Source organism: Mustela lutreola, chromosome 1, assembly GCF_030435805.1.
Source record: "Mustela lutreola isolate mMusLut2 chromosome 1, mMusLut2.pri, whole genome shotgun sequence".
Classification (NCBI taxonomy): Eukaryota; Metazoa; Chordata; class Mammalia; order Carnivora; family Mustelidae; genus Mustela; species Mustela lutreola.
Genome location: NC_081290.1, coordinates 175,444,355 through 175,469,903, shown reverse-complemented (window position 1 = coordinate 175,469,903; position 25,549 = coordinate 175,444,355). Strand labels below are relative to the sequence as shown.

At 45.5% G+C, this 25,549-nt stretch overlaps 1 protein-coding gene across 2 annotated transcripts in view; it reads left to right on the top strand.

Annotated features, from left to right (window-relative positions):
* Positions 1-14,190: 14,190 nt before the first annotated feature.
* Positions 14,191-25,549, top strand: part of TRPC6 (transient receptor potential cation channel subfamily C member 6) — a 113,922-nt gene continuing 102,563 nt past the window's right edge. For both annotated transcript variants that reach the window (XM_059179094.1, XM_059179084.1), the window contains exon 1: positions 14,191-14,926. In XM_059179094.1, the coding sequence (XP_059035077.1) occupies positions 14,757-14,926 (170 nt within the window). In that variant the 5' untranslated portion in view covers positions 14,191-14,756. The remainder of the gene's footprint in view (positions 14,927-25,549) is intronic.

The following is a 25,549-nucleotide window of genomic DNA, read 5'->3' as shown; positions in this document are numbered from 1 at the left end:
GGAGGAAGCAGGCTCCCCGCCGAGTAGAGAGCCCGATGCAGGGCTTAGATCCCAGGACCCCGGGATCATGACCTGAGCCGAAGGCAGAGGCTTAACTCACTGAGCCACCCAGGTGCCCCAACTTTTAGGAATTTTTGTGTTTGGTTTGTTCCTATGTGTTTGGGCTTCTGGGTAGACTTCTGGAGCTCTGTGGCCACGCAGTGACGGATGAGACTGGCCTGTAGTCTTGTCTTACATATTCCCGTCTGTCCTGATATTAAGGCTATGCTGCTCCTGGGACATCTGGTGACTGTTGGTTAAGCCTCCGACTCCTGGTCTGGCTCAGGTTGTGATCTCCGGCTGCTGCGATGAAGCCCCACTTGGGCTGTGCACCTAGCACGCAGCCTGCTTGTCGCTGTCCCTGCCTCTGCACTCCTCCCCATGCTCCCCTGCAGGCAGGCACTCTCGCTCTTTCTCAAATAAATAAATAAATAAATAAAATCTTAAAAAAAGACTGTTGCTCCAAGAACACTAATTGAAAAGCATACCCTCTCCTACTGCTCTGTGGATAAGTTGGTTTAAGATTGGATTCACTGTGTCTCAAAATGTCTGGCATAGTTTTCCAGTGGTTATTTGTACTGTTCTCCTTATGGGACAGTTTTAAATACGGATTCAGTTCTTTAATAATAGAAGACTTGTAAGAGTCCTTATTTATTCTTGTGTTGGTTTTGATAAGATGCACTTTCCTAGGATTTTTTTCAGCTTTCACACAGGTATAGCCTTGTTTATGATATTTTCCCTTGATTTCTTCATGTCTGCAGATTGCAACAGGGAAGCCCGGGTGACCCATGAGGGAAAAAGCTATTTTCTTCCTTTGCCCCTTCTCCGGCTTCTGCTCATGCAAAGACCTGCACACACACACACACACACACACACACACACACACACATACACACACCCCGGCCCAGGCTTCAGGAAGCTAACAGAGCTCGTCCTCCTTGTAAGGGATCCGGAGTGAATGAGTCTCTAGAACAGCCAGTATCTGTGGAAGGACCCGGTGAGGAGGACCTGCCGAAGCTCTCACACCCTCGCCCAGACTGCCAGCGTGAGACATCCAGAGCTAGACATCTCCACGCCAAGACACCGGCTTCAGGGAACGAGCGGCTCGGGAGGGACACCTGGGCTCTTGTCTTTGTTCTGACGGGTCCCTGGACGCCTGAGAGGACGGGTCTGCCAGGTCACCGTCCTCGGTGAGAACCCCAGACCCTGAGCAAGACGAGACCCTTCCCGGGTCTCCCAGATGCTCTCTCTGCATGTGCACTCTTTCTTCGTCTTCAGTAACCTCTGCCGTTACCTCCTGCTGGCTCACACGCGGTTTCCACTCTGTGTGAAGCCAGGGACCCTCCTGCCTGGTCCTGAGGGGACCCCCCCAAGCCTAGCCTCCCCCCACCGGGCTGCTGTCTGCAGTGATGTCTCCATTCCCAATTCTAGAAATTGCTTTCTTCTGCCTTTTCCCTTCTTTTGAAGTCTTACTTTAGGTTTACCAATTTCATTAATTTAGAAAAATTGTTTTTAATTGTATAATTTCTATAATTGAGTTTTATTCCTTTGTTTTCTGTTCTCACTCTTTCTTTTCTTCTGCATTTTTGGAGTTTACTTTGCTTTCGTCTTTATTACACCTCGAGATGGATGCCGCAGGTCACTAAGTTTCAGCACTCTGCGTCTTATATCATGATTTTAAGGCAAATTCTCCCCGACATTTTGCTTTAACTTCATCCCTCACTACAGAATGTACTTGTGGTTGTCAGGTAGAACGGGCTATTAGTCTGGCATCAGGGCTCAGCACAGAGAAGATCTGGTTCTCACTCAAGTGTGAGTCCAAGGCAGGTCAAGCAGCTCTCACTGGCCGGTCTCCTCCAGTGGCTCCTTGGTGGCTGCTCAAGGATCCAGGCTTTTCCCACCTTAGAGTGACCCCAAGCCTCACGGACAGAGTCACTGTGGAAGACAGTTCAGCAGTAAGGACTTGGGGCTGGTCTAGAAATGGCATAGTTAATGCCCACCTGTACCCCACTGGTTAGAGTCCTCATTACCAGTGCGGTGTAACCAACCGCCCATGGAATCACTGTCTTATTTCATTCCCTCCTTCTGTGAATCGGGCATTCAGCTACTTGACGGCTGGGAGTCACTGCAAGACCAGGGGCTGAAAGCAGGAGTCTCTTCACGGGGTCGGCTGGCTGGTGGTGCCAGGGGTCAGCTGGTCAGCCTGCGTGGGGCCTTTCCTGGTGGTCCAGAGTTCCCAAGGTATCCGGACTTATGTGGAGTCCCTCCAAAAACAAGGGGCCCACAAGGACTGGTGGACATGGCGAGGCCTCTTCAAACCCTAACCCCTGGCGGCTGTATATTCCTGCCCCTGCTGCCTTGTAACCGTTGTGAGTCCTTGAGGTTGATCCCAACTCCAGGTGAGGGCAGCAGATCTCCCAGATCGACTGGAAGAGTCGGCCAGTGTGCACAAGTGTTTAGAACCCTCACAGCCAGTCACAACACCCGACATCACAGCAGAACAATCTGACAGATGTTCTTTTCTTGCAGGCTCAGGAGGAGGAAAACCAAATAGGGTTTAGTGGACACATTCTGAGGAGATGCAGCGGCATTTTTGTCACTTACTAAAAACCCCGTTCTGATTTCCATTATGAGTTCCTCTTTGATATTTTAATAATACGAAGGACTTAGGCAAGAGTGCATCTTGTAGTCTTTCTAGTGCAAACTTTCTGCACGAATAGCCAAATCACATGTATTTGAGGCTTTGTGGGCTACATGTGGTTTTGGAAGCAGTTCACTGGCACGGTCTGGCCCAGCTGGCTGGTCCCGGCTCCAGTGTGCTGTTGTACACACGACTTCTAGTCAACTTTGCCAAATCTGCTTTAATTCTTGTACCTTTTCATGAAGAAGGATGTCCCATATCAAATAGCAAGGGAGACCTGTTAAAATCTCTGAGATTGCAGATTTCTGTTCGTAGATCTATTGCTTTTTGCTTTATGCATTCTGAGGTCTTATTATTGAGAACTGTTATACTAGTAATTTCTGCCTAACATCAGGGTTATGTCCATGGGAAAATGACTTTTTATGCAAAATGTCACTTACTAGTGAGTAAAGAGCCTATTTTAAATGGAAAAAAAAAAAAAAAAGATAATACAGCCAAACCCTCAATCCATTTCCTAATATGTCACTGAAACACAGTAAGGAACTCACAACTCTGTAGTGTTTATAAACTACGATGTTACAGTACAAAATGTTTGAAACATAACTTCCTCATCACCAAACACCTAATTTACTTGTTAACTAATATCTGCTTTGTAAAAAGTAACATAATTTCTTTTAGCACCAAAACTATCTCACATAAACGTACCCTTCGTTGAAACTGCATGTTTTTCAAAACATCTACTTTTATAGCACAAGAAAACCATGTCACAGGTCAGTGTCACTTGGGAACCTTGGTGCAAAAATCCCAACTAATATTAGTAGCAAAATCACGCTCCGTACTTAGAAAGTCATACACAGCGACGAATTGGGACTATTCCACTGCAGAAACAGTCCAATGGCCAGATGTCCCTGATGTCCGTTAAAGACAGTAATAAACCTAAGAAGAAAGAGCATATATTATCTCTGTAGTTGCTTGGAAGCCCTCTGTTTTTTAAAAAAACCGAGAACCTTCAGGAAACAGGAATTGATAGATATTTTCTTAAGCACACACATGAACACACACAAGTGTATTTACGTACCTACATGCATATTTCACAGTGCGCTGGTGTCAATGCGATTATACAATATGAATCAACTAATCAAATTCCTACAATTTCATAGGAATTAAAAAAAATAGAACAGCTACCTCTACTTCAAATGATACGGTATTCCCAGAGAACTCTAAATCATGTATGATAAACTAAAACAAGAAAAGAGGGGCTCCTGGGTGGCTCAGTGGGTTAAGCCTCTGCCTTCAGCTCAGGTCATGATCCCAGGGTCCTGGGATTGAGTCCTGCATCGGGCTCTCTGCTCAGTGGGGAGTCTGCTTCCTCCTCTCTCTGCCTGCCTCTCTGCCTACTTGTGATCTCTGTCTGTCAAATAAATAAATAAAATCTTTAAAAATTAATAAATAAAATAAGAAAAGAATTTATTGGTAAGGTATCCAGACAAAAGAACATAGAAATTAATGGAGTTCTTGTAAGCAAAGTAACTATTTAGATAACCTAACAGAACATTAATCGTATTTAAAATAAGAAGATAAAAATGTTTAAACGTAGGAATGTGCTCAGCCAGAAAAAAACCATAAAACAATTCTGCCAGACAAATGGCATTGGAATAAATAAAAAAAGACAGCCCTTGCATTTGGATACCTCAGAGTTGCAAATAGGTCAGGTTTGCTTAAATTAAATTATAAATTTAATGTGATCTCAATAAAAATACAAGCAAGTCTTTTTTTTTTTTTTTTTTTAATGGAGTTCAAAAAGTTGATACCAAAGTTCATATAGGAAAATGAGCACACAAGAATGGCTAGGAACATACAGAAAAGAAAAGCTAAGAAAAGGGACTAGCTGGATAATATATTAAAATATATTATAAATCCTCTATTATTAAAAGTTTGGAACTCGTGTATGAATGAATGACTAGACGAATGGAAGAGAAGAGCGAATCTGGGTGAAATGCACGGAGAGTGACTCTGTGAGGAAGGTGGTAGGACGCCTGGGACAAAGTGAACTTTTTAATAGATGCTTCTGGGGTGAGTGGACAGCCATGGGGAGGAAGACAGAGGGGAGTCCGTCTCTCAGGCCGTGCGCTGGAACAAACCTCAAAATGGACCAGATCTATAGACATCAAGATCAAATCATACAGGCACTAAGAAGAGTGAACTCTCCCTACACGATGTCGGACATCGTCTAACTATGACTCAAAATCCAGATCTGATAAGATTCAACCATGCCACTGTCCTCTGCCCCCCACCCCAAACAGGGAAGACTCCTTCCTTCACTGAACCACTATTTCCCTACAAATCATGTGCCATTTTCCACTGGCTTCTCTCAAGGTCACCTCCTTGCTTTGTTTTTTCCCAGTTCAAACATGATATGCCTCCTTCTATGTAACACACTGAATTTCGTACGCTTCCAGTTTGCTCTGTGTAACAGTGATTAACTCTGGGCACAATACAAAACATACACAAAGGCACTGAGAGGGAATGAATACTTCAGTCAGAGAGAAAGCTTGAAAGAAGAGGCCCACATGGGCTAAGGTTTTCCCTTTCATGGCTTTTAACTGTGGACAGACCACAGCAGCTGGCAGTAGGGTGGGCAAGCCCCCAGTGTCCTATAACTTTTATGGCCAGTGGAGCTGAGGACAGAAGTAGGGGCAACTTCAGGAAGTCAAGGAAATTCCTGGAAAGAGAGCCAGAGTGGGGAGATTCTCAAATTACGTGAGTTAACGGTGGCCAAGACTTTGGCTGGCCCTTGAACTGTGCATAAAGAGACTGACAAGAACAGACCTGAGATTTGAGCTGCAAACAGGAAAGTCTACAAGATAATTTCAGTGAAATAAATTGCTTTCAAAAGAAAAAATAGCAGGCTTTTCCAGTCTCCAAAACATAATATTCCAGAGTCTTCCCAGGATACAATCCAAAATTAGTAAGTAAAGAACCACGAAAGCATGACCCATCTCTAAGGGAAAGTGGACGTGCAGGAATGATGCAGACAAGGGTTTTGAAGCGGCTGCCCCAGCCACAGGGTAGGGGAAGTGCTGATGGAGAGGACAGAACATCTGAGGTTCTCAAGTCACTGCACGGATTTAACAGCAGGGTCCAGACGCTAGAGGAAGAGAACAGAGAACGTAAAGACAGACCAATAGAGAACATCTTACCTGAAGAAGAAGAAACAAGACTGGAAGAAAATAAGCAAAGCTTTAGGCATCTGTGGGACGACACAGCTCAGAATAACGTACACACATCTGGAGTCTGGGAAGGTGAGGGGCGGACGGGTCAGAAAAAAGAATTTGAACATGTAATCTCCTAAGTTTTATCCAAGTGAACTGAGGCCCAGGTTTTTAGATTCGAGAAACTCAGCAACTCTGGGTTTGCTTTTGGTCTATCAGATTTCCTTCTAGGAATTACCCTGAAGCAGGAAAACACACCTGCATAAGGTTATTCATTATATATTGAATGTATAATGTCTACAATGCATTGTATATTGTTTGAACAAATGACAATTCATTTTTACCATGGGACGGCCAATTTTTCTTGAAGGGCCAGACTGTAGTTCGGGGTCCGTCCTGTCTCTTTCGCCCTGTGCTTACCTGAGCGGCTTCAGAGTCATCAGCAGGGTGTAAGCAAAGGCACATATTCTGTGTGCCAAAGAAAATGTCATTTACAAAAACACGTAGTAGTCAGGTTTTGCCAGGGGTCATGCGTGGTTTGCCAGCTCCCGATTTGACAATGGTCCTGCCCATCTACTCAGGAAAAATAAGACTGAAGAGAATCTTTATAAACTGATAGGAACTAATGATTTTATTTTATTTCTTAAAAGATTTTATTTATTTTTTTATTTGAAAGAGAGACAGAGAGTGAGAGAGAGCACAAGCAGGGTGAAGGGCAGAAGCAGGAGCAGACTCCCCAGTGAACAGGGAGCCCGAGGTGTGACTGGATCCAGGGACTCCTGAATCACGACCTGAGCCAAAGGCAGACGCCCAACTGACTGAGCCACCCAGGCGTCCTTGGAGTAATGACTTTAAAAAGACCCACACAAAAGGGCCAAATCTAGAGCCATTTGAACATTAAAATAAATAATGACAATAATCGATAATAACACTTTGAATAAACTACATGAGTTCATGAAACATAAGTGAGTGGCTGGAAAGGAAAGAAGAAAGTGGTCCTTCAATAGCCGAAAGCCAGCACATGACTATAGAAGGATGATGATGTTAGAAACACCATTGTTTGGTGACCACGAGGCAGTAACTGCTGCAAGCAGGAGTCACCCGTGTGTGTTCAGACTCGTGGGTGTAAGTCTGGCAAGGACCAAGGTATTTATTCACACAGACTCAAGGAGTCACTCTGCAGATGACTTACGAATCACAGAGTGAGTCATAACTTGGCAGGAGAAACCAGGAGCAGAGCACCTTAACCAGGACTCTTAACGACGACGCGGTCACAGCACTGGCCTCCGGACACCACCCACGGAGGAGGGCATGTCACCCTGTTTGTGGTTCTCCTAAACGGCACACGTAAGTCCACGTAATGATGAGGACGTGTCAGACATACCCAGACTAAGGGTCTTTCCGCAGAAATCACTAACCTACATCTGCGAAAGGCCAACGCCCTGGTGGACTGTTCCAGATCAAGGGGAACGAGACAGACTTGCTGTGTGAATGCAGTGGGTGAGTGGGGACCCGGTCCCGGACCAGACAAACTGCCAGAAACTGCCAGAAAAGGACATTCTTGGAATAATGTGCCAAATCAGATTGAGCACAGCAGACTGACGAGAGAACTGAACCATCTCCGGTTCAGATAGCCGTATCTGGCTCTTCTTGTTCTTGGGAAATTCACATTGAGATGTTTTGAGGTAACAGGGTATGAAATCTTCAACTTCCTATCAATGGACTGGAAAAAATGTAATGATTTCTGTATAGAGAGACGATGATGTACCCCATACGAGATATAAATGAAAATATAACAATTGGTGAATTTGGGTGAAAGGTAGGTGTGAGTTCTTTCCACTTTCCAGACACTTATTCTGTAAGTTTTTATTTGGAATTGCTTCAGAATAAAAATTTTAAAAGAGGCAAGACAGCGAACCACACTCCTGTCACAGCAAAACCAAATCCTGTCACAATAAAGTTTCCTACAACAAAATTGCTACCTGTGATTTCTGACGGCATCCCGCCAGTCGTATTTGGAAATTACATCGATACACAGAACCTACAATGACGGTTAACATGTTTCCAGTTTGAATACATAAATATGAATCAACCCCTTAGAAACATTATCCAGAAACCCCGTAATGAGAGCTCGGGGCCTGCTACGCAGTTCGGGTATTGGGGGACACTGGGAAACGGTTCAGGGGCGCGCCTCGTTCGCGGTGACTCGATTTTCTAACAAATGAGCTGTTCTGTCGCCATGAAGTTGTGGGCTGGAAAGCTCGGGGTCTTCCTGGCTTTCCACTCGGGACACAAGGACACAAGGGCGGGCCGCGCCGCAGACAGACGGGGGGACACCCGAAGGACACTCACCTGCGGGCTCGCCCTGGGCGCCCCGCACGCGTCCGCAGCTGCACCTGCCGTGGGGACGGACGGGAAGGGTCGCCACCAGGCCTGGGCTGGCTCTGTCCTCCGCAGCCCGCAGGCAGCCGCACACCCCCAGGTCCGGCCTGGGTGTGCATCGTCGGGAGCGGCCGCCGGGTGCCCGGATGGAGCGCGGGGTCGCCCGGGGTCACGTCCTCTGCGTGCCCTTCGCACGGACCCTCTGCAGGGCCGTCACGGAAATCCGCGCCCACCGCGGCGCTCCTGTGTCCACACAAACCCGAGCCCACGTTTGCTGGGCGCGGAGTGCGAGGCGCGCGCCCGCCCCGTCCGGGCCCCCCCCTCCCCCGGCACACCAGGCAGCGGTGAAGAGTGGGAGCCCAGGCCGCGGGGTGGCGGGGGGCCGGAGGTGCCCCCGCAAGCGCGCGGGCGAGTCTGCGAGCGGCCGGCGGCGGGCGGGGGTCGCCGGAGCAGGGCTGGCGCAGGGCGCCAGGGCCAGGGCTGTCACCGCGGGCGGGAACGCACGACGTCGGGAAGGTCCTGGCGCCTCAGGGGCCGGGAATGTGTCCTCCGTCGTCCAGCGTCCCGTGCGCTCTGCGGCTGCGAGGCTCGCGGGGAGAATCCCGGGCAGACGGGGCTCGGGCCGCACCCTTCCAGGTGGAGGAGCCCTGAGGCCGAGGGGCTCCCCTGCAGCCCGGGGCGGGGGCACAGGGGCGGCACCTGAGACAGGGGTGAGGAGACCTGGGGGTGAGGGTCTCCCCGGCCGCCTGGGGGTGGGGGGGGGCGTCCCTCAAGAGCTGCACCTGGGAGAGGTGAGGGAGAGAGAGAGGTGTCAGAAGGTAGCTGAGCACCCCCCCCCCCCATGTGTGTCATCATTGAATCAAATGGAAAGAAATTTTCTACATTTTGAGAGACGCATTCTGCCAGAGGAACCGTGAGCCCACAGGAAAGCTGGAACTTGGCAGCGTCTTCTGTGCCCACGTCCAGGCACAGCGGTCTGGGTGGATGACGCTAGCTCAACTCTCAAAGGTCTTGCGTGTGTGTATATACAAAATTTAACACACACACAGATGGACGTTTTTGTTTTTATTAGTCAATCCTTTAAGTCTTTTTCTTTTTTGTTTCAGCCTTGGGTGAGTGCTTAGAATGTCGTTATCCACCTGAAGATTACACATTAAAGAAAAGAAAGTTCACCTGAACCTCTCTCTAGAGGTTTTATGGTTTTAAAGATTACATTCAGTTTCTGAATGCACCCCATTTATTTTAAGACAGAGGTGGAGACAGAAATCTCTTACCTTCTTCCCTTTGTTCAGTATGGCTTCATTTCCCCCAGTGAGTTAGGACATGTCCTTTATCCTGACATAAAGTCTTTTCTATCCTTAAGTCTTTGACTGAACTTTCTGTTATATTCTTTGAATCTATTTTGTGAATATCCATTTATTTATTGTGGTTTTACTACATCATTTCATGTTTTATAGAGCGACTTCCTTTCACTGCTTTCTAAAAATGAATTTATTTGCTTTTGTCATATTTATTCTCGGAAAAAATAAATAATAGAGAAAACCTGTCCCTATAGAGAAAGACAATACTGAAAATACTACATTCTAGGGATGCCTGGGTGGCTCAGTCAGTGAAGTGTCTGCCAGGGGTCCTGGGATCGAGTCCCACATCGCGCTTTCTGCTCAGCGGGGACTCTGCTTCTTCTCCCCCGCTTGCTCTCTAACCCTCTGACAAAGTCTTAAAAAGGAAAATACCATATTGTACCTAGATTAATCTATAAATTTAATGGTGGTCCCATCAAACTATCAATTAATAATTTGGGTCGACTTTGACTCATTTTAAGTTTATAATTTTCTTTACATGGGTTTTACAGTTCTTGATCAAATTTATTTGTTTTGTATTTTGTAGGATTTACTACATTTTAACTGGCTATTGATAGCATGTGGAAAACTACTGAATTTTCTGTTTTCCTTTATACTCTAACATTGTTCCAAACACATTTCTTACTCCTTGGTTTTCATAATTTTCAGTTAAAAATCTTAATTTTTAAGTAGTAGACAATTAAGTCATCAGTCAACTAATAGATTTAGATACTTTTTCAAACCTTCCCTCTTATTTGTCATGTTTTATTTAGCTTATTATAGAAATTCTTAGTTCATGAGTCATAGCAATGTATAGGGACACCTTTATCTTATTCCCTGTATCAGTGGAATTGTCTGTGGTATTTCTCCAGGTTGGTTTTATTTGAAACAGGTACTCTTCATCATGGTAAAGATGTGTCTATTATTCTTAGCTTACTGAGTTTTTTGAATCACATACATTAGGAATAGACATTGATTTTTGTCGACTATGCATTTTGGATCCCTGGGGATGGTTAGTTTTAGATTCTATGCTTTTTCTTAAAAGATCTTGGCGTTCATTGAATTGACCACGATAACATTCCTTCACTTTACGGCATATGTAGAAAATTGAGGTCCAGGCTGTTTCCGAATCCTTCCAGCGGTAGGAAAATAAGGGCATATAAAGGCAGCCCCTTCCATCCTCGACGTGTCTGCAGTTACGGAGTCTGGCTGAGCATGCCCTAGCGCCACAGTGTTCTCAGCTGCCCCTGGCTTGAGGAACCGCTCCTCTGTTACCCAGTACATACTTGTCAGTCTTGTTACCAAATCTGTTACACGATGCCCTTGGTCAACAGGTTAGTGGGAGCACTCTGATCACCCCACCAAAACGGAAGTCAGTTTAGTCCAACCTGCCCTGTCCTAAGTGCGCAGTCCCAGCGCTCACACGAAATACCCCGCAGGCAGGACAGCTATCTGAGCTCAAGTTACAGCAAAAATTAAAACAGGTTGCTGATGATTCACACAATGTTTCTCATGTTTAATACAGTAACGTATTAGCTGCAACAGAGATAGTAAATATACGTATTACAACCCCAAACTTGAAAAAAATTCTGATACAGAAGTTCAGAGATGTAGCACCCGCCACCATCTGCCTCGAGCCTTAGTCTCCACAGACCTTCCCTGAGACACTCAGGCCTTCCGCAGCTTGTGGGGTGTTTTTGGTTTTCCCCCGTGGTTTCTACAGGAGTCAGGATTCAGGATTCAGGGGCCCTGTGTTTTAAATTATCCAGATGGTTTCCTGACTCCACTATTATCTGTAGCTGTCAGCCAACTAGCCCCAAACTGCGTTTCCCAGAAAAGCTCTCGTGTCCGTGGTTTCCCAGAAGGAAGAGCAGCTGCCCTGGGCTTCCACGCGATGTCTTCTTAGTGTCTTCCCGAGTCAGTGAGATCTCACAAGGGTTCCCCAACCTCCGTCCCTGAGGCCGGAGGTAACTTTGTTATCTCTGCCTTTGGGCTCCTAGCCTGAGACCTTCTAGAGGGCAACCCTTTTTTCATATTCAGCTTGCTGCACTTGACTTTTCAAAATACTGTTATAATAATTATACCAGTTCTTGTGGAATTCACCAATAATCAGACAGCTCAGATGAGTGTAGTGAGGTGTTCCTCCCACCCCAGAGAGGACAAAGCCCACCGTCATCCCCGAGTCTTGGGGTTACAAGGGAGTGTTCTATGTTATCTCCACACCACAGACACAGGACGAGCTCATGAGATGTGAGATTGTGTAACACTCCATTTCTCACTTGTCCAACAGTTTTCACCTTGAGAACGGTCATTTTTTCATTCAGCCATCTTTGGTCCACATCCACTCAACACGGCTGGACTTGATCAGGACATGTTACTAGTTTGAGAAGTTGTCTTCTCGTTCTACTGTATTTTTAATTGTAGTTGAAGACATGGATAGGATGCAGAAAGAGACAGACTGGTCCTCAGTAATTATCTATCACTCGCCAATTAATAAATGAAGCAGGAGATTAAACGTGCTGTCTGAAATCACAAAGTTTCCGTTTCGGGAATGGTGAAAAAAAGAACCTAGGCTTTCAGACTCCAACCCGACCCTCTTCGTGCTTCCTTGTGAAGTCCTTCCGAGCCTCCTGCCTTCGGGGAGAGATGGGATTTACTGATCCAGTACCAGCTGTATGTCAGGAAACGAGAAAAACATGTCTTGTGTTGTAAAACGATAAACTGATGTCACATCTTCAGTTTACTGTAATAACTTTTTCAGTGTGAAGGTTGTTGCCTGAGTATGAAAAACTGTGTGATGAAGAAAGGCACAAACAGCTCAACTAACTGGAAAACAAAGTAATTCTATCTCAATTTTTGGTTTTTACATTAAAGACTAACACTTCAGCTAACACCATCAGTCTTTTCCAACTTTGCTTTGACTCACAGAATCTGAGTTAGGTCGAAAACATTTTAATATTATTTCCCCCACTAAATTGTTTCCCGCACTGATGTTTCTAAACAGATTGCTTTGGTGCTGTTTAAATTAAACATTTATTAACTAATTCATTCAAGCATCAAAGCTGTTGCATTCTCACAGATAGCATTGGCCATGAACAAACACATTTCAAGCAGAGTATCTTATTGCTATGTATAATTACCAGAAAATAATAAAAACTTTAAATCATGGCTCTAGATGTTGAGAGATCGAAAAAAGAGATTCCTGAATCAGGACCAATGTACTTCAAAATGACTCAGGATTTTCAGGGTAAACATCCTTGAGGTAGTCCAGAGTGTTTTTGTATTTTTTTGGTCTATACTCCATCCACCCACCCAACCATCCTCCCATCTACCCATTACCCGTCCATCTATCCACCCACTCAGCCACCCATTCCACATACCTGGGCCACATACAGAACTAGGCTCTCAGGGAGCAGTGGTTCTCACCCCTTAAGCTTTAGTTTCTGGTGTGCTGGCCAACTCAAAAAGTCTAAATTTGTATTCTGTTTTCACCGTTGTGCTCATGCTTCAACATCCATTTCATTGCTCACCTGTTCCTGGGAAGCATAGGTGCCTTTACTTCAGAATCTCAGACAGTCTGGCTGCCTACGCTCCAACAGTCATGGACTTCTGATCCTTTCCCATGGCTGGCTCCTCACCTTCTCTCTTCACTTAACCAGCCCCTCCATGGAGAGGCCTGTTTTAACCACCTAACCTGAAATAGTCCCCAGTTACTATCACATCAGTGTTCTTTTCATTGTGCCTTTGTGTCTGATACTTTCCATTTGCTTGCTTAATCTGTCTCCCTTTCCTCCATGAAAGCCCTGTGACGGCAGACAGGGCCCTTATCAGGCTAATTTGCCTCTGAATCCCAAAATGGTGCTTGGTACACAGTTGGCATTGATTAAATATTTGTTGAATAAATGAATCAGTGGATTCCTAATTGACTACTTCTTAAACTACTAGAGATAATGATTCATCTTTTCTGAGAAGTTTTAAGTTCTCACATCTGTGAAGATTAAATCAGAATTTAAGATGAAATCTTAAAATTAAAAACAGTTTAGAAATGTAGGAAACATCTGGCAGAGAAATAATTTCAGCATTTGCAGTGATGGAAGGAAAGGTTTTCTCTGAAGTAAGCAGGTTGCCGGCCCCTTTATCGCATCATCAGAAAATGCCTGCCTGTTTTTGTTGGTTTGCTGGGGAACTGGGAACATCTGGTGTTGGAAACACAGAACGTTGCTCATTTTAAAGTAAAGAGTTACAATAACTTAAGGGGTTGGAAATGGAAGAGAAAATGCCCAAAGAAAATGAAGACAGTCTGGAGAAACAGTCTCTTGTCCTTTAAAACAAACACAAACAAAACCAAAACAAGTTTATTTGGTTCTAATCTTAAAGGAACCTTCCTAGAAAGTTTTCAATTTGCATGATTTGCAAATAAGCAGACTTAGGAGGGGAGAAAGAGAGAGAGGAGGAAAAGAGGCAGGGAGGCAAGGAAGGAGGAGGCGGGAGAGGAAGGAAGGATCAAAGAACCAAAGAAAAGAAAGAAGGAAGGAAGGAAGGAAAAAGTAAGGAAAAAAAAAAAAAGAGGAAAAAGAAAAGGGAAAAGCAAAGAAAGGAAAGAAGGAAGGAGCGCGCGCGTGTGGCTCCGCCTATTCTGGGTTATCCCGGCCCCGAAAGTGCTGGCGGCCAGACCGGCTGACTTCTGGAGGCCGGTTCAGATCCCTTTAAAGGCGGGGACACCCCCAGTTGGACGCGGGGAGAGGCCGGCGGGAGCGAGGCCGGAGCCTCGGGGGACGCGGCATCTCCTCAGCCGGTGCCCGGCTCTGCGCTCGGCCGCGCCGCTGCGCCCGCCGCCCCGCCCGAGCTCGCTCCGCCCCGGAGCCCCGGCCCCCTCCCCGCGGGGTCCCCTCGCCGGACGCGCTCAAGCCAGGTCCTCCGGTGGCCCCTGAGTGGTGACTTCTCCCCCGGCCGGCCGGGGAGCCGCTCGCAGAGCTCGGAACCGCGGACGTCCGCGACCCCCGCCCCAGCGTGGTGCGGGGCGCAAGGGTCTGCCGGCGGCCAGTCCGACCCCTGCGCGCGGGGTCTCCGCGCACCCGCCCGCCCGGCTCGCCGACGTGCCTTTCGCGAGAGCCGGTCCTCCGCCGGCCGGGCGCTCGCGCCATGAACCAGAGCCCGGTGTTCGCGCCTCGCAGGGGCGGCTCTCCCCGGCGGGCGGCCGGGGCCGGCGCGCGGCGCAACGAGAGCCAGGACTACCTGCTCTTGGACTCGGAGCCTGGAGATGACGGCTGCCCTCAGCCCCCGCGGCCGGCCTACGGCTACTACCCCTGCCTGTGAGTGCAGGCGCCGCGAGCGGGGGGGGGGGGGGGCGCCGGCGGGCGGGGGGCGCCGGCGAGGCCGCGCGCGTCCGGACACGCGTGTCCCTCCCCGGGCGGTGCGAGCCTGGGCTGGGCCCCGAACAAGCGGAGGGCACACGCGTCGAGGTTTTGTTGCTGGTGAGCGCACCCGGATATGTTGGCCCGGTAGAGCGTGTCCTCGGGGTACTGACCCCTTCAACGGTGGGCAGGCGTTCCAGCGGCTGTCCGTCCGCTCAGATCCCTTGTCTCTGCGCCACGGGCTCTGGCACGGGCTGGGCTGCGAGACTCGGGGTCTGGGGGAGAGAGTGCTACCCGGCTCAGGGTCCCCGGCGCTGCCTGGCGCGCTCCGCGGGGCCTGCCCCTGCCCTCGCGGGGCGCGTTCGGGCCCTCCCGCGGCCAGACCCCGCACAAGTGGGCGGGTGACAGTGGAGGGGCGACCTGGCCGGCACACCCGTCCCCCAGTCACCGGGTTAGGTCGGGGACAGGGAAGCGCGGGAAGCTTTCTCACCCTGAGAGCCAGGCGCTGTTCACCAGGGGCGCCCAGGGGGTGCGGGAGACTTGCCAGCTGTGGAGGCGAGGGTGTCGAGGTCGTTTGCGGGGAACTCGTAGCAAATACGGGATTTTATTTAAGAATCTGGAGGTTTTTTGGTTTTTCTTTTGCGGGGGGAGGTTGGGGGTTGGCAGGGGCGGGCAGAGGGTGGAATGAGGGAGAAGCCTTCCCTCCCCCCACGCTCCGGGGAGCTAGCAGGCAGCTGGCAGATAGCATTTCTGCCTCTTTGTCACGTCCCTCGATTGGGTAGTGCGGGTCCCTGACGTTCTTCTCGCACGCGGTTTCGCGAGGAAAGCAGCTCTCAGCCGGCTCGGTACGCAGCTCCAGCGTGTGCGGTGGGCGTGGGTGGGGGGAGCGCTCCCCTCCCCATTCCACCCCCCACTGCCAGGCTCCTGCAAACCTTTGGTCAGGTCTGCCCAGAGTGAAGACCTGGTGTGTTCCCTTTCTCAGAAAGAGGTGAGCCCCAAGAAATGATGCATCTAATTTTTTCCCAAGATAGAAGAAAAAAGTTGGAACTCGTTCCACCCATCTATCTGCTGTACGACTTGAAAGCATTTACTATTACTTTTTCTTCCTTTTTCAAAAATTATAATCTTTTTCACATACCATAGAGTTCACCCGTTTACATTGTACAGATCAGTGGTTAATAAATCCACAAAGGTGTGAAAAAAAATCACTGTCTAATTCCATGACATTTTCATCCACAAAAGAAATCTCATACTTGACATTGAATTAGGGAATATTTCTATGTCTTACAGCATAGTGCTCAAACGTTAATGGGCAGATGAAATAACTCCCCTCTCCCCCAAATCTTGTTAAAATGCAGATTCTGATTCAGTAGGACTTAGGTGCTGCCCAAGATTCTGTGTATCTGACTACCTCTGAGATGCTGCTAGTGCGTGGACCACACTCTGGGGAGCAAGGAGATACATGCCAAGAAAAACAGAGAGGAAGAAAAATAAATCAATCCTGGATATTCTGAATACTGCTATTTTCAAACATGCTCTGAGGGTATATGTTTAAAACATAAGTGAATTTTTTGTATTGGCTTAGACTTGAGACCTACTAAGCCTGAGGTCCAGGTAGCTGGTTGTGTCACCTGTAGCTAATTAAGCAGCTTTTAAGAGCTATGTTGCTTTTTAACAATCAGGCTGTCCTGTAGAGAAAATTTTAATTTTTTTTCACCTGATTGTACTATAATCATTTGTTACTGTGTTGAGAAAAATAATCTGATTTTTGACACTTGTGGTTGTAAATTAGGAGTGAGAGAGATAAAGAGAAGTAGTAATTCCACATCGTCTCCCACGGCTTTCTTTGAACGGGACCCACCGCCTTATTGATGTAGCTCCTTAACATCACCTCCTCTCCAGAGAATAAGCTTTCTCCTCTCTCACTTGAGGAGTCAGAGCTTTTCAAATATGTAGACCAGAGCAGCAGAGATGAGCTTTTTAAGGTGTTTCTATTCTTAATGAACACTCCCTATCATGGCAAAGAAACGATCATTAATTATAGAGTGAACCGTATTCCAGACTGTTAGTTTTGTTTAAATCTGTTATTTCCAAAAGATTCTACGGTTACTTTTCATCACTGTGTGCTCTGGTAAGGTTTTCTGTTTTTTTTCCCAGCTGAATAATCAAGCAAGTACAAACTTTAGACCAGTCAACAGCACAGCATTTCACACCTACGATGTAGGAGAGGAGCTAAGGGAAGTCACTTCCTTCTGATAGAGAGTACAAAAAAGCCCTTCCTCACAGTCGGACTTGTGATGTCAACAGTGTTCTCTATGTTGCCAGAGTGGGAGGTGTGTTACTTGTGAAAGTGGCAATCATTAGTGCACTGGAGATGAGGGCATCACCATTTTCTCAAATCATTGAGATTTTTCCCTTAGAAGAGCTCAGATTATTGCAAGTTGCCATTTCTGTGGGATAAATTCTATGACTTTTGGTAAAAAATTCTGTTTCATAGTTTCCTTATGTGGAAAGATTTTTGGGCCATATTATTTATGTCATGGGGTTATTACTAGTGAAAATTAGGGCTAATTGTCTTGAGAGAAGTTGCACATTTTCAGGCTTTAATAGTGTTTAAGTGGTAACTTCCGAAATACTGTTCAGTGAAAAGAGATTCCCTTTCTCTCTCTTCCCTACATTTAGTCAGAAATCAGTTAGTACTCTCTCTTTTGATTAATTGGAGATGGTGACTAGCAGAACAGGGTCTTAGTCCTTCCCAGGGGCCAAGAGACTTACTTCACATCCAAGGTGAAAGTTTGCCTCCTGTCTGTTACTTCTGAACACGGGAAGAATCCTGGGCAGAAAAAATAACGTGAAAGGTTTCTAACTCCTCAAGATCTGACTGAAATACAGTTCCACTAACCTTCAGCTTGGAAAGGACTAATTGATTAAATGATTATGAATAATGAAACAGTAGAGTGTTGATAAAAGCTCTTGCAAAAAAAAAAAAAATAAACCAAACAAACCCTCTTGCAATGCAGTAGACTGAGATAATCTAAAAAATTTTTATGGCCACAAATACCTTGTAACACTGGATAAAATGTTTAAAAGGATTTCAGAACATTAACTAATTTTGCAGTCAGTCAGTCAGTGAGAAAGGATTATGAGCATGTGCCTGAAGTAAAGCAGTTAAAAGGGAGAGTATAGTCTGTGTTGAACTGAGTCGTAGCTGCCTTATGGATTAAGCATCTGCATGAACACGGAGGTTGGAGTCGAATGCCTGCACGGGACAGAGATGACGCTGAGGCCCCCTACCAGATGAGGGCTGGAGCTAGGACTGAAACAGGCCTGCCTCTTGCCTAAAAGCAAGCCATTTCCTTAATGAAACGTTAGGCTGGAAAAATGCCACCAGCAATGAGTGAGAACGAGAAACCTGGTTAGTAAGAGAGAAAGAGATCTGCTAAGAATTGGATTCTTTGTGCCTGTGTCATGCCAGTTTCTGTTTTTGCTTTGTTTTTTTTTTTTTTTTTTAAAATTAACATATAATATATTATTTGCTTCATGGGTTCAGATCTGTGAATCATCAGTCTTACACATTTTACAGCACTTAGCACGTAGCACATGCCCTCCGCAATGTCCATCACCCAGCCACCCTGTCCTTCTCTCTCACCCCCCAGCAACCCTCAGTTTGTTTCCTGAGATTAAGAGTCTCATATGGTTTGTCTCCCTCCTGTCCCATCTTGCTTCATTTTTTCTCTTTGCCCCCCACGACCCCCCACCCGGCCTCTCAAATTCCTCATATCAGAGAGATCTTATGATACTCGTCTCTCTGATTGACTTATTTCGCTCAGCATAATACCCTCTAGTTCCATCCACGTCATTGCAAATGGCAATATTTCTTTTCTTTTGATAGCTGCATAGTAGTCCATTGTGTATATATACCACATCTTCTTTATCCATTGTTGATGGACATCTAGGTTCTTTCCATGGTTTAGCTATTGTGGACATTGCTGCTGTGAACATGCAGGTGCACGTGCCCCTTTGGATCACTACATTTGTATCTTTAGGGTAAATACCCAGTAGGGAGATTTCTAGGTCATAGGTAGCTCTGTTTCAACTTTTCGAGGAACCTCCATGCTGTTTTCCAGAGTGGCTGCACCAGCTGGCATCCCCACCAACAGTGTAGGAGCATTCCCCTTTCTCAGCGTTGTTTTTTACACCACCTGCTGACCTAGAAATCTTCATGTTGAAAAATACCCCTGAGAACCCTTGAGGAGTAAAGTGCAAAGCTGTCCCCAGGCAGTGGTACCGATCATCTGGACTGCCCAGGGGTTTCAAGGAAACAGCAAGCCCACTGAAGAAATGCTCACTGTAATACATGACCAGACGCACAAGGAAACGATCAGACATTCTCAACGGAGGAGAGTGGGCAGAGGATGTAATCCCTGGGGAGAATCAGCAGGAGATAAAACAGCAGTTTGTAAGCTAAAACCCTTGACATAATGTAACAACATGAATGAGAATGTAAAATGGGCGTGAATAAAGTGTTGACTACATATAGCAAGAAATTAAACCCGAAGAAAATAAAAGACCAGTTGTTTAAAGACAGGCAAATAGAAAAATCTATAAATGAAAAATAAAATTTTGAAATAACTGAAGGGGAGGGTTAAAATGCAGATTAACAATAGCATAATTGATGACAATACCCAGAATGCAGAGACATATAAGAATGAAAATATGAACATCATTGAGTTATGGAACAAGAAGATAGCCAGTCCCAGGAGAGAACACTAACAACAAGGGAGAGGCAACATTTGAACAGATCATGGGTAATGATTTTCCAGAAATGGTGAATTCTCATGTTGATCAAGTACATCAGTAGTTCAAACTAGAAAACTAAAACCATATGAACACATCATGTTGGAATTGCAGAACATGAAGGGCAAGGGGAGATATTTAAAATGAGCCGAGATACAAGGGACTTGGAGTAAGTTCTAAAATAAAGATATATACTGTGGGAATGTACTGGCCGTGTATCTTGGTACCTGCTCTACAATGTGTGGCTTGTAAATTCTGTGATTTTTTTTTTTTTTTAAACATAAAAGAAATTGTCCGTGTGATGTTTTACATGACTTTGGTGTTCCGTTGCTGGCAGGATCTCTTTATAATACAGACAAAAAGGGGTTTGTATGCAGCAACTTTGATGCCGGAGAGAATCCTAGTATTCATTACGACCTTTGAAAAAATGGAATCTAGAACCACAAAGCAAAGGCCTAGACTTTGGTTAAGGGTCTGCAGGTTAGAAGCTGCTAGTAAGGGAAAAGGCAATGTAAAACTCACCTTCGCATGTTGCTTCCCCCAAGAGGCCCCATTTAAGGTGGGTTTGTGTGCTTGACAGAAACTACCCATTTTGTTTCCAAACCTCCCCTGGTTTGACATATTCAGTATCTGCTGATAACAAATGATTACCATGAGCACTTTTTTAAGGGGGTGATCTTTGCAGGTTGTGCAGTTACTGCCAGATGTGCTGAAAGGCCCACATTTATTCTGTAACAGAATGTTTATTTACCTCTAGAAGACATTGCATTTTTTTCTAGACAGTTATGTTCCATGTGTTATAAGAAGTAACGTCATAAGGCAATTCATCCTTGCCTCCTACAGAGTAAATCATAAAAGGAAAACATTTTCTTGAGTCCGTCCTTGTTTTTCCCCCTCTTTTATGAAATATGCTAAATATAATTGCATCCAGTTGGATAAAATTACCATTTGTGATTGCTCTTTGTTTAGGAATCTTCTGGGACTTTCCGTACAGGGAGAAGGGCTCATCTATATGCCCAATTTCAGTTAAACTTTGGTGTCTAAAATTGGTATGCTGTTCAAGACTCTTAAGCCATTGGAATGGATTGAACCACATTTCTTACAGAATGTCTGCAGCAAGCTGATAGAAATGAATGTTACAGATTCGCAAACAGCATATGTGATTGCGGCATAACTGTTCTCTACCTAATTCGGGTCACTCAGCCAAGACCAAGAGGAGAAGTGATGTTAACTAGAGCTATTCACAGTTTACTGCGAGTTTCTCGAAAATATTTCCATGTGTTTGAGGGACTGTTCAAAACTTTGAATACCTACCTTGTAGCAGGTCCTCCCCTGCCTGATATTCTCATGTAGTAGTTTGCTCTGTGGAGCGGCCACTGGGTTCTCGTAACGTCCATTTAGTAAGTGGCAGTGCTGGAATTAAGCCATGCTCCGGCTGGGATACGGTTACTAAGTTGCTGGGCTGGGGGGCGGTGTACAGCCCCTACTCAGCATCCTGGGCCCCTGGGGACGTGGTGGCACACGCCCTTGGAGAGCACACGCATCCTTTCTTCTGCCTTTTCACAGGGACTTGAGACAGCACAGGTGGGCTCCGAGCTCCCAAAGCGAGGGGGCCGTCCTGTGCTCATTCTCTTTCCACTGAAATCACCCTCTCTGAGGCCTGAGCTTCATATCCTACTTCTCCATTCACTCGCTTACTAGTCTGTTGGAGCATTCATTTCTGCTGGCCTCCGACCCTGGACAGCAGTAATGGAGGCAGTGGCTGGTGTGCTCCGGGCTTTAGCAGCCTCTGTGTGGGAGCCTCTTGTAAGGGCCTTGGAGGTAGTAGTCGACTCCATCCTAACTCAACAGGCCCATGACATGCACACTTTCATAATTCCCATTTTACTGACAAGAACACAAAAATACCACAGTAGAGAGGTTAAGGGACTTGCTGAAGATGACATGCTTAGAAGCTGACCGAGAGAGGACGGAAGACAGGCAAAGACTCCGCTTATCCAGATAAACAGGGAAGCTGGGTTTTGAAAAACTGCCAGTCTTTGTCACCAAAGGAAAATCATGAATGTCCCAAACCTAACTAATCTGTAGATGACTTACTAATTTTACCAAACGGCCCACAAGCTAAGGATGACTCCTCAGAGGTTACAAGAGAGGAAGCTTGCTTTTATTCCATTTCTGTCTGTCGTGGGGGTGAGGCTGCATCTGTGCAGTGATGCGCGGGGCGGGGGCGGGGGGACGCCAATGCCACAGCACGATCTGCATCGTTTTTAAAAGCATCGTCCATGGTATTCCTCTGAAAGTGTATATTGTCAGAAGCAATTGCAGTGTGGACAGCCACGTGAAGACTCACTGTCTCCTCAAGACATGTTTCGTCTTTCAATTCCAGTAGCTCTGGCTTGTAGCACGAAACCCTTGCACAAAATTGGGAAGAGATCCCTTCGTGGGAATTCCCACGAGAAGCATCTTGGCAGTTATGGTATGAACCGGAAGTGACATGTTTCTAAAGTTCTTTGTGAAATTCTTTTAGGCAGATACACTGTAACAGATAAAACTAGTTTTTATTGTTACTATGTTAAGTTCTTTTGGACAAGAATTTTGCCATGAGTAGGCTGGAGGGTGGTCAGCAGTGGTGAGATGCTGGTCCCTGGGCACGGTGAGAATCTGGGAGAATGTTTTGTGCAGACACCTTTTCTTGGAAGGACATTCAGGGCCAGACACTGTATTCCATTTTGCAGAATGCATTCATTGCTTTCAACAAATATTTGTTTAAGCTCCTTTAATGTGCCAGGCATCATATGTGGGACCCACAGACACCATATTTCCTTGAATCTCGAGTTCTGTCAGTTGTGTAGCCTGCCCTGATATTTTATATGTGTTCAAAACACAAGCCAAAAAACACTTTTGATTAAACTATACTTTAGAGTTTTGTTTTCTATCTATTGAAACGCTCTTTATACTTCATTAGATACAGATTTGGGTCATAGGTCACTCTTATGCACATATAAAATAAAGAAATCTAAACAAAATAAATTTGGTTAAAGAATTCCCCAAGTTCAGGGGCACCTGGGTGGCTCAGTGGGTTGAGCCTCTGACTTCGGCTCAGGTCATGATCTCAAGGTCCTGAGATCGAGCCCCGCATCAGGCTCTCTGCTCAGCGGGGAGCCTGCTTCCTTCTCTCTCTGTCTGCCTCTCTGTCTACTTGTGATCTCTGTCTGTGAAATAAATAAATAAAATCTTAAGAAAAAAAAAAAAGACTCCCCAAGTTCCTTCATATCCAGAAAAGGGCTTTCTGAGTCACTTTCCAACACAGAATCTTCAGTGACCATGTTTTCCTACACAGACTCGTCCTCGGTGCCAAAAAGAATGACAGTGATCCAGCATTTCCTTGAAGAGCTCAAAGAGCCTGTGGAGGAGCAGAAGCCGTGGGTGCGAGGCCGTTGACACGACTTTGCAATTACAGGAGCAAGACAGTTTAGTTAACAGTTCCCCGTGTTCTGTGTGCTAGAGTTTGGGTCAGGGAGAGAGACGACGGGGCAGGAAAGATTACAAGGTCAAGGACATTCGTTCTGGTCTGTCCAGAATTTACAGGGTTTGAACTTTATTCTCTAGCTGGTGTTAAAACACGGACAGGACCATGACCGTCTTTTGCTTTATTTGTGTTAGCGACCTCGATCCTCCCAGCAAACCCGTGTGGTAGGTTCTGGGATTTCCATCTGTTATGGAGGAAGCCGAGGTTTCAAAAGTGTAAGGGAACTTCCCATTTTATGCCCGTCAAGCAGGTGCACCAGGACTTGAGCTCACAGCTGCCGGGTTCTGTGAGCCCCTGTTTATTCGCTTGCTTGTTTCTTTTTGGCCCTCCTTGTCTGTCCTTCTTTCCGTGCCGGAAGGGCACCTCCCTGAGGACAGGGGCCAAGCCTGTGAACAGTCACGGGGGACTCCTGGGATGTTTGTTGAATGAATGAATGGCTGTTTCTTTCATGCAAAGTGACGTCAGTGGATTGGCCTTGCCTCCGATGTTCTCTCTCTGGGCCTCTCAGGGTGTTGCCTTTGCTGCGAAGGTACCGTTTTTGGTGTTCGCTTTTTCGGAAACACTGCAATACTGGAGTTTTATGCTCTTACAGTTCAGGTCAGTTGATGAATTCTAAGAGTGTTGTGGCATATGCTTGAGCTCTAAAATAGTGTTTATTACATATTTTTAATAATCCCACAATCAAGAAAATATTGATATAAACTATTTCTTTTTTTTTTCTTTTTCATTGTGCTGACTAAACACCCAGGGGGATTTTTCTATTTTGTTTTTACTAAACTGGTGTGAGGAAAGGTACTTGAATTTTTATGCAAGTTAAATGGAAACAATTTTTAAAAAACTGAACTTCCCAAGACCAAAACACTTTGTATTTAGGAAAGTCTTAAGTCCTTGAATGAAATAATCCAGCTTAAAATCAAGAAAGTGAGAAAGGCATGGCTAAGTGAGAGTGGTCTGAAATTTGCGTATTATTGATAACATATTGATAACTTTGTTTGGGCTAGGTCGTGCCATGGACAGACCTTACAGTAGTCAAAGTCATCTAGTTGATTTTCATTACAATCTGTCTTCTAAAAATTGGATCAGTTATTTTCAAATTGTTTTACAATCCCTCTTGCACCCAGAGGGACTGAGCAGTTATCTTTAGCCCCTTCTCTTGCAAGAGTCAGAGACGCGCTTACTGGATCATTACAGAGAGAGCTGCTCACTAAAGGAAGACTGCTGCACATTATGTGAGGTGAACACAGAGAATGTATGAGCAGCCTCTTGTCTGAACTCATGTAGCAGAGGGTGAGGACGTGGTCTGCAAACCTGGCTGTATCTCAGAATCTCCTGGATTGTTCTTTTAAAATATAGAGTCCCTAAGAATGATGAAAGTCCCACTAAATCAGAGTTACTAGGAGGATTGCCCAGGAATAACATAAAAAAATTTCCCAGAATTTTATAATTCTATTGTTTCAGGTACTTTAGATTCTCTCTGGAAACCAGAGGTAGAACCTAAAATCAAGAAAACCATTGCTGCATATTAATCCAAGAACAAAGCTATAAGATTTAAACATTCATTTTTCTACCTGGGATCCAATGAGCAGATATTATCAGATAAGTTGGGAAATATTATATTTTGAATCAGTTAAGTCCTCCTCAAATGCTACTTACTATATACCAGGTTCTATTGATATATTTGAGGAGAATAAATAATGTGTCTGTATGTCATGCTTGATACAGTGTCAGGAAAGTAATGTAGTATTTTGTGAGAAAGTATATGAGAAAAATGACCTTTCTAGTTTATTTCTTAAAATATGATGCAGTAGTTTTATATTTAAACTAGAGAACAAGATAATTTTATTTCTATCTTAATATTGCCCTTCTTCTTGATTTGGATTATCCATAATTTCAGAAGACATGAAGTAAATTTGTTCTTCTTCAGATCACCCAAGACTTTATGGGATAAAATTTCCCAAAGGGTAAAAATTTTCTTATTAAATAAGCTTACTGTCCCTTAGCTGGATTTCTTTTTTGGAACATCATGAGGTTTTGAAAAACTTTTTTGAAATTCTGCCTCCAATGGTGTAGTACAATAGATTACCTTGGCAGTCAGCCTATAACAAAACGATGAGATTCTGCATAAAACTGTGCATTTCTGTGCTCACACACAACGAGGAGAGTAAGACCCAGACTCTGTCTTTGCACACACGTGGGACTGTGCTAGGGAGCAGCGTGGCACAGTGAGTTCTCTTGAATGGCAGGATTCCTGAAAT